The sequence below is a fragment of the Berghia stephanieae genome, chromosome 14, assembly GCF_034508935.2.
Source record: "Berghia stephanieae isolate SIO BIC M18660-M18661 chromosome 14, UCSD_Bste_1.3, whole genome shotgun sequence".
In the NCBI taxonomy this organism is placed as follows: Eukaryota; Metazoa; Mollusca; class Gastropoda; order Nudibranchia; family Aeolidiidae; genus Berghia; species Berghia stephanieae.
Genome location: NC_088373.1, coordinates 17,568,040 through 17,580,194, shown reverse-complemented (window position 1 = coordinate 17,580,194; position 12,155 = coordinate 17,568,040). Strand labels below are relative to the sequence as shown.

The window sequence follows — 12,155 nt, the reverse complement described above, 5'->3', positions numbered from 1 at the left end:
TAATCGTTAGAATCTGCCTGTCCATCTAGCTGCTCAAATAGTTATGCTTCCTTATGATTCAATATGTAATCTATTCATTTTTATTCCTTTCAAACGCTCGTGGTTACATACACTCTTCTTATGAGTTTGGAACCAGAAGAGTAGAAGGTGCGACGTACCAATTTCTCTGCCCTATTCCAAAAAGCAAGAGTATAAGAATTGTATATTAACCTTTGACCCCCCTCCTTTTGTATACCATTTGTATCATCATGATTATAACCGCTCTTTTTCACAATTCTCTGATACTTTGATGTCTTTTCACCATTTCAGATGTTCTTGGGCTTGGCCGTCACTGGTTTATGTGTCTATCTTCACCTGTTTGTTGACGTCATGACGTTGCGGGACAAACCTTTTTGGGCTGGAATTCCAGTATGTAATTTTCGTATTTTATCTTTAAATCCACATCATACTAATTGTAAATCTATTACGCTTCACACAGTCATGGTCACGTTCACAGTTTAGTCATTCTACCATGAGAGGGGCTGACTTTCCTGACATGCTAAGTCCAATTTTCATAATTCAGAGATAATTGCAACCTTTTTGTCATCATTTATTTATTGACTTAAGGAGGAAAATCCTCGTCTTGTTTGCCTCATAGAACACTAGCCTGAGTGTGTGGAAACTTTTGATTTTAATCCAGTGATTCTCAGATGTCCGATATATTGCTGGAGAGAGTTGCAAACTCATTTTATATCTGGATGTCACTTAGCAGTTTTTGAATGTTATCCCCTCAGAAACAGAGTAATTAATCTCCCTAAACATTGAGGATCCCGATGGCTCAGTTGTTAGAGCACCCGTTTCACACGCAAAGGAACCGCGATCGATCCCGGGTGTATTCGAGATTTTGGCCCCCTGTCCACCAAGTAGTGATTGGGTAGCTTTGTCTATTAGGTCTGGCGGAAAGTACTTTGCGATAGACTAGCAATCTATCCAAAGGATAGCAAGCAATTGCTATTGTCCGTTTCACGCTATAGAAACCAGGATTAACTCCGGCTCCAAGCTGTAAAGGACCAATGTGCTCCGTGGTATAAAACTTCCAACAGCACTGAAAATGAGAGCATTGCACCAAAAATATAATGAAACATCGATAACCAATCTCTCTTCAAATACTTAAAGCCGAGTGGAGCCGGTTCCGACACATCTTGAGACGAAATCCAGAAATACCATCAAAAAGATCTGTATCACTCTACGTCACCTACCTGGGACCCAAACACAAAGGGCACCCAGTCAACAACGATCTTTAAAGATTGCCAAACATCAACCTCCTCTTATACTTATTTACCTCAACAACAACTGACAAGGCATCAAACAGAGAGGAATGGATATTCCTCTGCACGGATATCATGAAGGTCGTTCAGGCTGAAAAGTGCACTGTTTGTTGGTCTGACAAAGGACAAAATAAACAAACTCAAGAAAGTACAGAACATGGCAGCCCGCGTTGTACTGCAGAAAGACAGGAAAACTGCAACTCTCGAATTACTACGGCAGCTGCACTGGCTGCCAGTGGACCAGCGGATTAAATATAAATCTTCAACTATCGTTTTCAAATGCCTGGAGGGCTCGTCACCAGCATATCTCTCAAGCCACATTAAACGGTATAACCCACAGCGATCGCTTCGATCAACGAACGACCTCAAATTGAAAACATCCCGCTGTCGAGTGAAGGCTGGTGAACGCGTTTTTCATCATTCTGGTCAAAGCTTGTGGAATTTTCTACCACTTGAGATGCGTTCTTTGTCTTCACTAGAGGAATTCAAGCGTCGATTGAACACATTCCCACAGGCTTTCTTTTGATTAGGTGTATAATTAGCGTTGTTCGTGTTACTGTGTCAGGGCTTAATCTATGTTATGAGCCCAGAGCCTTCCAGATGAAGGGATGTTTGACGCACTATAAATCTATACCGTTATATATACGGGGGGGGGGGGGGGGGGGGGGGAGTGGCCGAGTGGTTAAGGTATTGCACTGTGACTCGGATGACCCGGGTTCGAGCCCCGCTTCAGGCATTTTCGTTTTTTTCCTTGAACAAGATAGTTAACCCTCAATTTGCTGACTTGGACAACATGGGTGATTCCTGTTGACATCAGACATCTTGTTTGATGAGTTATCTATATTCCTTCGTGGAATGCCTAGGTGACGGTATCTCATTGTGACAACATGGGTGATTCCTGTTGACATCAGACATCTTGTTTGATGAGTTATCTATATTCCTTCGTGGAATGCCTAGGCGACGGTATCTCACTGTGACAACATGGGTGATTCCTGTTGACATCAGACATCTTGTTTGATGAGTTATCTATATTACGGAGTTATAGTTAGACACCGAAGCTCGCCTAACGAACGACTTGCCCAACACGTGACCATTTTTTTTCTCGCGTCCTCTCGTCTAATCTCGTCACTCCGGAATAGAAAGAGGAGGCGGAGCTCATATGATATAACGCAATGAAAGTTCTGTCCGATGACGGGTGGGGGGATATCACCTCTCCAAAACTTACCTTATTATATGAGATCTTGAGATTCTTATCCAATCATCGATTGCTCGTTTGACAGTTCGCTTGTGAACAGTTAGGAGACCATCTCTTGATTTATGGGCAGGCGGCTTTGCGTAAAGGCGGTGAGTGTTGTATACATCAAAGAGTACCGCTGACCGATGGGTAAATAGTGGTTGTGTAACCCAAAAGCCCTGCCGTCTCGACTGCAAGGTCTTGTATGTAATAGTTGCGTCACCATCTCAAGGCTCAGGAATTAATTAGTGAGCTGATTCAAACAATGTTGGTTTCAAATTTATCGTATACGTAATCATTTGGAAGCTACAGAGAAAGGTGTTTTTGTGTAATCCCTTTCACACACACACACGCGCGCGCACACACACACACACACACACACACAAACATATACAAACAATACACATCCCTGGTCATCTATTGCCTATATTATTAATGTTAATATATACATCACATGCTGATTGTCACTACCCCCCCCCCCCCCCAACCATTTCCACCATCCAAGTACCAGCGGCCTTTTCTCTTTGATTTCGTATCATGGTCTACCCGAAGCCCAACACCTCGATCGTTTGTGGGTCAACCCCCCCCCCCCCTCCCCCCACCTTCCCCCGTAATCAATTTATAATTTTCTCTCTGTATAGAGCGCCACATGCACAATTATATACTATTGAATGACACTGACCTTGCCCCTCCCCTAACACAAGCCAACAGCAACCCAAGCTATCCTCTATCACGTGACTTAGATCCGATGCTGCATACCGCTTGAGAGTCTTCACTATCCAGATCTCGTTCATGGTCACGTGAGAAGGCTATATCCGTTCGGGTTCGGCGTTCGGGTTCGGCGTTCGACCCGATTTCGTTAAAAGCCTATTCCTTCGTGGAATGCCTAGGCGACGGTATCTCATTGTGACAACATGGGTGATTCCTGTTGACACCAGACATCTTGTTTGATGAGTTATCTATATTCCTTCGTGGAATGCCTAGGCGACGGTATCTCATTGTGACAACATGGGTGATTCCTGTTGACATCAGACATCTTGTTTGATGAGTTATCTATATTCCTTCGTGGAATGCCAAGGCGACGGTATCTCATTGTGACAACATGGGTGATTCCTGTTGACACCAGACATCTTGTTTGATGAGTTATCTATATTCCTTCGTGGAATGCCTAGGTGACGGTATCTCATTGTGACAACATGGGTGATTCCTGTTGACATCAGACATCTTGTTTGATGAGTTATCTATATTCCTTCGTGGAATGCCTAGGCGACGGTATCTCACTGTGACAACATGGGTGATTCCTATTGACATCAGACATCTTGTTTGATGAGTTATCTATATTCCTTCGTGGAATGCCTAGGCGACGGTATCTCATTGTGACAACATGGGTGATTCCTGTTGACATCAGACATCTTGTTTGATGAGCTATCTATATTCCTTCGTGGAATGCCTAGGCGACGATATCTTATGATATCGTGGCGCAAAAGGCATAATTTCAATTTTAAAATTTATTTAAATATATATGTATATATATATATATCCTTTCTTTAAAAAATATAGCATTGTGGAGAACATTGTGCTTATTTGAGTCAATAAAAAAATTGATACGGCGCACAACTCTACTGAAAGATTTGAAAATTAGAAATGTATTTTTTTCAGATAGATAAACAGATAACTTGATTTCCTTTTATAATTTATAGTCAGTTTGAAAGTTCGTTGAGTTAAACAGATAATATAATTGAGTATTTAAATAGCGCAATATCCACTTAACGGGCTCAATGCGCTTTACAAGGGGTCCCTGGTCAACAGCAACATTTAACATGTAGGACGAGACATGACGCCTGTTAGGCGATATTACAAGTTTTCGGACAAAGACAACGCTGTTAACGGCCAGGTACTCATTTTACACCTGAGTACGGTGAGAGAATGTGAGTAAAGAGTCTTTTCCAAGGACTCAACTATGCGCCGAGCGAGGCTCGAACCCAGGACCTTCCGATCCGAAAGCGAGTGTCATACCACTAGACCACATAGCCGCACATAATATCATAAAATATGTACCGACGACACTTGGCTCTCAAAATCAACTAATTTTGACACTGTAAAAAGTTGTCAATTTGCGTCATCTATTTATGACATCAAGTATTATTATTACTTCCGTTGTGTTGTTGATTTAGCGGTGATCAGTTTTGTTCTAATTTCGTGTATGTTTGTGTGTGTGTGTGTGTGTGTATGTTTGTGTGTGTGTTGTGTGTGGTGTATACATGTGTGTGTGTTGGCATTTTTCAGCAAATCGTGGCATTCATAGTGATATTATTCACTTGATCACATGAAGGTATTTCAGTCGCCATTTTGATTCTTTTTTTACTATTTGGGTTAGCTCGAGAGGTTAGTCATAAGTGTTATTAAAGGTGCTAGGGTGTTAGTTTTTCCATAAGTTAAGTAAAGGGGAGACATTCCGAAAGCTCCTACATCCCCAGTATTCTTTAAATTTGTATTTTCACCGTTGATATTTTGTCAGGCATTTATTTATTCAGTTTGTCATTATATAGAAGTATTTGAAAAACTCTAGAACAAACCTTGATAGATTTGTGAAAAATCAACCGAAGATATACCAAATTACACAGACAAGGTTGTTTACCAATCTGCCCTCATTAAATGATGGTGAGTACAGTATCGAATGAAAATAGTTCTTTCCCCGCGAAATTGCAGGCTTTTTACTAGTATATATTATATATATATATATATATATATATATATATATATATATATATATATATATATATATATAATCATCCATTTCTTTGTTTTAAAAAATACAATTGATTTCTATTTATAAATAATTTACCCGTCATTAACTGATAAATAACAATAACAAAATTAAACATGTCGAGTTCACCCTCATTGAAAGTCAAAATAATTTGTTGGATTTTCCATGGATATAAACTCGAGAGAGTTTCATAATAGATTTATTGAATTCACAAAGGCATCGTGTAGCCTGTGCTTTAGGATTTCTATTTGTCAACACTGCTGGTGAAGGAGACAAGAATGTTTGCATTCCGTTGCCAATGGGACAATCTACATGACCTTTCCATGTGTTCAAATCATTGGTTACATTGCAAAATGGGATTAAAATAACCTGCATAATGAAAAGGGTCACGGTTTTGGAAATATCCAACATCACAATAGGTCATTTTTTAAATTCATTAATTTTGACTCATTGGTATGTTTACAACTTTTATAAGCAAAGCAACGTGTTTACATTTATTAAGAAATATTCTATCATTGGACACCAACAAATCATGTGATCGATGACTCGATCGGACAAAAACTTAAATATAGAATCGTTCCATTTGATTTCCACAGCTGTTCCTGGCGGGACTCTTCGGCACGTCGTTCATCGGGCACAGTAAGAACGAATATGGAAATTCGTCAACCTGTCGATTCGTATTCAAGGTAACCACAATCTACAATCTCTGGACATTAACAAAATGTGACTCGTCGCCTCAAATCGGTTTAATTTCGGCCTGGGTCAGACGGTTTGCCTTCTGTGTGGAACAGTTTGTCACAGAGCATTCATGAATGAATATCGTTGTTTGTTTATTTTAAAGAGACTTTTCGTGAAACATGTCTGTTCAGAAGAAGCAAGATAGGAATCTGGTTTGTGTGTGTGTGTGTGGGGGGGGGGTATGTGGGGGGATGTGTGGGAGGGTGTGGGGGAGGGTGGGTGGTGGGGGGGGGCGGGACGTTTGTGGTGTGTGTGTGGGGGGGGGGTGTGTGTTTAGTGTTTAAGTCAGAGTTTTATGTTTCGGAGTTACAGAGCTAAAAAAGATTTCATTGTTATTATTGTTATTATTATTATTATTATTATTATTATTATTATTATTATTATTATTATTATTATTATTATTATTATTATTATTATTATTATTATTATTATTGTTATTATTATTATATTGTTTTTGTTGTTGTAGTTGTTGGTTTTTCTTTTTTGAATGGGGTTTGTTTGTTTATTAGATGCAGTATATTTGTTTATTTTTTAATTATATTTTTTGTTTTTGTTTCGTTTGTTTGTTTTTTTCTGTTTTTTTTCGTCGTTGCAGTTGCTTCTATTTTTTAAAAATCTTCATTAAGAATGGACACCGTTAATTAAGGTCAGGAATATTTTTGCCCATGTTGTTTTGCTATTTTATTTATTTATTTATGTTGTTTTTTTTCTTGTCCATTCTCCAATCTATCTCTCACATATTTTTAAATAATCATCATACGTACAAGTTTTATGTCCACATGATACAAAGTTTGTCTTTTCTGAATTCATTGTACAGATAGCGTGTGTTACCATGACTGTGTCGGCGGTGTGTACATGTATGACTGCATTAGCCTTTGCATCCCTACACATCTTCCGACTCTTCACCTACTCCCACTGTCGGCATCTGACCAATGGCTGTCTCTGTTACAGTCACGTGAACCAAACAGACGGCGGCCATCTTTACGCCCCTATACGAGATTGCCACGTGTTGTTTTGTGAGGTAAGAATAGATTTATACAACAAGAGCTGTTTAGGGAGGGGGGGGGGTGGCCCTGCAAAAATGAAAATCTTCAATTCCTCTTGAAGTCCGGAAAGTTGGAGCGTCTTTACTCACTCAAACCTAATACCGACTATACCCGTCGTTCACCTGGGTTACTTTTACCAAATGCCTATTTATTACATTTTTCTGAGACAAATTATAGGCGTAGTATCAAATCTAAGGTTTTTAGTTTTTGTAAGGTAATGATAGTTGAAATGAAACGCTATGTATGTACATGCTCATTTTTAATACATTTTTTCCAGTTATGGAAAGTAGCAAATATCTATAGGATTGAATGTGTTAATTTAGTCAGTGCGGTCAATTTTGTTTCCTTTCTGATAATGATGGCCGCGTCACGTTCTTACATACACAATGTATATTAATACATACACCAAAAGACAACGTTCTTACATACACAATGTATATTAGTACATACACCAAAAGACAAGGTCTTACATATACAATGTATATTAGTACATACTCCAAAAGACAACTTTCTTACATATACAATGTATAATAGTACATACACCAAAAGACAACGTTCCTACATACACAATGTATATTAGTACATACACCAAAAGACAACGTTCTTACATACACAATGTATATTAGTACATACACCAAAAGACAACGTTCTTACATACACAATGTATATTAGTACACACACCAAAAGACAAGGTCTTACATACACAATGTATATTAGTACATACACCAAAAGACAACGTTCTTACATACACAATGTATATTAGTACATACACCAAAAGACAACGTTCTTACATACACAATGTATATTAGTACATACACCAAAAGACAACGTTCTTACATACACAATGTATATTAGTACATACACCAAAAGACAACGTCTTACATACACAATGTATTAGTACATACACCAAAGAAACGTCTTATACACATTATATTAGTACATACACCAAAAGACAACGTTCTTACATACACAATGTATATTAGTACATACACCAAAAGACAACGTCTTACATACACAAATGTATATTAGTACAACATTACACCAAAAGACAACGTCTTACATACACAATGTATATTAGTACATACACCAAAAGACAACGTTCTTACATACACAATGTATATTAGTACATACACCAAAAGACAACGTCTTACATACACAATGTATATTAGTACATACACCAAAAGACAACGTCTTACATACACAATGTATATTAGTACATACACCAAAAGACAACGTCTTACATACACAATGTATATTAGTACATACACCAAAAGCAACGTCTTAACATATACAATGTTATATTAGTACATACACCAAAAAGACAAGGTCTTACATACACAATGTATATTAGTACATACACCAAAAGACAACGTCTTACATATACAATGTATATTAGTACATACACCAAAAGACAACGTCTTACATACACAATGTATATATAGTACATACACCAAAAGACAAGGTCTTACATACACAATGTATATTAGTACATACACCAAAAGACAAGGTCTTACATACACAATGTATATTAGTACATACACCAAAAGACAACGTCTTACATACACAATGTATATTAGTACATACACCAAAAGACAACGTCTTACATATACAATGTATATTAGTACATACACCAAAAGACAACGTCTTACATATACAATGTATATTAGTACATACACCAAAAGACAAGGTCTTACATACACAATGTATATTAGTACATACACCAAAAGACAACGTCTTACATATACAATGTATATTAGTACACACACCAAAAGACAACGTTCTTACATATACAATGTATATTAGTACATACACCAAAAGACAACGTCTTACATATACAATGTATATTAGTACATACACCAAAAGACACCGTTCTTACATACACAATGTATATTAGTACATACACCAAAAGACAACGTTCTTACATACACAATGTATATTAGTACATACACTAAAAGACAACGTTCTTACATATACAATGTATATTAGTACATACACCAAAAGACAACGTTCTTACATACACAATGTATATTATTAGATACACAATGTATATTAGTACATACTCCAAAAGACAACGTTCTTACATACACAATGTATATTAGTACATACACTAAAAGACAACGTTCTTACATATACAATGTATATTAGTACATACACCAAAAGACAACGTTCTTACATACACAATGTATATTATTAGATACACAATGTATATTAGTACATACACTAAAACGACAACGTCTTACATATACAATGTATATTAGTACATACTCCAAAAGACAACGTTCTTACATACACAATGTATATTAGTACATAAACCAAAAGACACCGTTCTTACATACACAATGTATATTAGTACATACACCAAAAGACAACGTTCTTACATATACAATGTATATTAGTACATACACCAAAAGACAACGTTCTTACATACACAATGTATATTAGTACATACACCAAAAGACAACGTTCTTACATACACAATTCAGAAAAGTGAGTGGAGCAGGCACTTATGTTGGTAACAACAAGATATGAAGTGAGTAGAAAAGTGCCAGAAGACAATAGAGAATAAAAATTTTTTTCGCGGCGGTGGTGGGGTTTGAACCTGCGACCTTATTGGTACGACAACTCCGCCTGGCAGGTGAGAGCGTGGCTCTACCGTGTGAGCTATCCACGAACACAAAAATATTCGTTTCAAACCCAAAGTCATTTCTAGATCCCTCTCTCACCCACTTCTTGAGATCGCCGATTCGTTCACCACCATCGCGAAGTAATTTTGACCAGCAGTTAAGTTTAATAGCCAATATTCTCATCACAAACATATAACAATTTTTTATTCACTATTGTCTTCTGGCACTTTTCTACTCACTTCATATCTTGTTGTTACCAACATAAGTGCCTGCTCCACTCACTTTTCTGAATTAAAAAATTCACCCCATACACCGGAGCATACTCAATGTCTCAATCGTTTCTATGTTATATGTTTGTGATGAGAATATTGGCTATTAAACTTAACTGCTGGTCAAAATTACTTCGCGATGGTGGTGAACGAATCGGCGATCTCAAGAAGTGGGTGAGAGAGGGATCTAGAAATGACTTTGGGTTTGAAACGAATATTTTTGTGTTCGTGGATAGCTCACACGGTAGAGCCACGCTCTCACCTGCCAGGCGGAGTTGTCGTACCAATAAGGTCGCAGGTTCAAACCCCACCACCGCCGCGAAAAAATTTTTTATTCTCTATTGTCTTCTGGCACTTTTCTACTCACTTCATATCTTGTTACATACACAATGTATATTAGTAGATACACCAAAAGACAACGTCTTACATATACAATGTATATTAGTACATACACCAAAAGACAACGTTCTTACATATACAATGTATATTAGTACATACACCAAAAGACAACGTCTTACATATACAATGTATATTAGTACATACACCAAAAGACAACGTTCTTACATATACAATGTATATTAGTACATACACCAAAAGACAACGTCTTACATATACAATGTATATTAGTACATACACCAAAAGACAGCGGTCAACAGAACAAAGATAAATAATGCTCAACTTGCATTTTGTATTTTATAGAACGGTATCGATGTTATGAAGATGACATCACGTGATCATTTGTTTTTTTTTCTGTAAGCTGCCAGAAGCAATGACAGATTAATATTCAAACAAATAGGTAAATCTAATAGTTGTTGGGGTTTTCTTAATAAAAAAAAAACAACCTTATAAAAGAATAAGTATTGGATGATGTTAAAATGAAACCAAAGATTGTGACTAAATGTATAGAATGTTATCACCAACCCCACTTCGATAGAATACAGATTCAGAACTGAATAAGTATGTATGAAATGTGCCAGACAAAGCAAGAAAGAAAAAAAATACAAAAAATTTGTAATATCGCCTTACAAGCGTTATGTATAGGGAATGAGATTAGCGGAAGCGAGGACGAGAGACGCATGCACACAACCAACATGACGTTCTCTCTCTAATAACTTTTCCGCCGGTGACGTCACAGACTATGGGTGACGTCCAATCAAGGGACGCTACTCTTCCGCTAATCTCATTCCCTATTGTCGTACCTTCATACAAAGTGTTTTGGTTAACTTGGTACCGCTTGTTAAGGGCTTTACGTACGTGATGTGGAACGGTATTACACTCTAGAAAAACTCACATTTTATCTTGTATCTCCTTCTCCAGATAAAGATCTACATTTTCTCCATGGGTGGGTTGTGTCTGCTGGCCAGTGTATCGGCCATCGTCTTCCTGGTCACCGTATGGAGGTCAATCTATGGAGCCACCGCCCCCTCGCCTTCCCAGTCCGCCTCACTTTCGCCACGAAACAGACATTATGGGATGACGGAAGTTTCATAGCCCGGATGTTCTATAAATAGAACGAACTGTGCCCCATCGTCTCCAAACGGTGTTATGTTGGGATGAATCAAAAGTGGATTTTGATTCAAAATGATGAGACACGAGAACTTCTTTCTTATTGTTTTAGCTAACCATTTTATGAGTAGTTCTTACTATAATATTGTAAATATTATTCAGACTATAAACGTTCAAGGTTACACATAGTTTTGCGTGTTAGTACGTTATATCCGGCTGGCGGATACTGTGAGTATTTTGGATAAACATACAAATCGTGTCTATTCTTCACCAATAAGAATAGAAATATACCCCAGGTTTCAAAATTTGTGGCCATAAGTTTCATTCCCACCACTGAGTTGATTCGGACATAAACCTGCTTTGAGATGTAGGGTCATATATATATATATATATATATATATATATATATATATATATATATATATATATATATATATATATATTTGTATAGATGTTCACATCGAATTAATGAAGATGACGTCACTCAGCTATTTATCATTGTGTCCAGATCGGCAGTCGGGTGATTAGTTCTCACTTAATTCTTTCAATAAATCTACAGAGTTTAACTGGAGAGCAGACAAGGTGAGAATTCTACTTGAACACATACCATTAATAGAGCGAAGAGACTGATGCTTAACCCTCTCCTTACCAGAATTTTCCCAAA

The 12,155-nt window shown here is 37.3% G+C and overlaps 1 protein-coding gene across 1 annotated transcript in view; it reads left to right on the top strand.

Moving 5' to 3' along the window:
- Window positions 1–11,834, top strand: part of LOC144959517 (sarcospan-like) — a 37,302-nt gene extending 25,468 nt beyond the window's left edge. The window contains exons 4-7 of the mRNA XM_078892132.1: window positions 310–408; window positions 5,905–5,994; window positions 6,864–7,067; window positions 11,303–11,834. Of these exons, the coding sequence (XP_078748258.1) occupies window positions 310–408; window positions 5,905–5,994; window positions 6,864–7,067; window positions 11,303–11,476 (567 nt within the window). The 3' untranslated portion in view covers window positions 11,477–11,834. The remainder of the gene's footprint in view (window positions 1–309; window positions 409–5,904; window positions 5,995–6,863; window positions 7,068–11,302) is intronic.
- The last annotated feature ends 321 nt before the right edge of the window (window positions 11,835–12,155 follow it).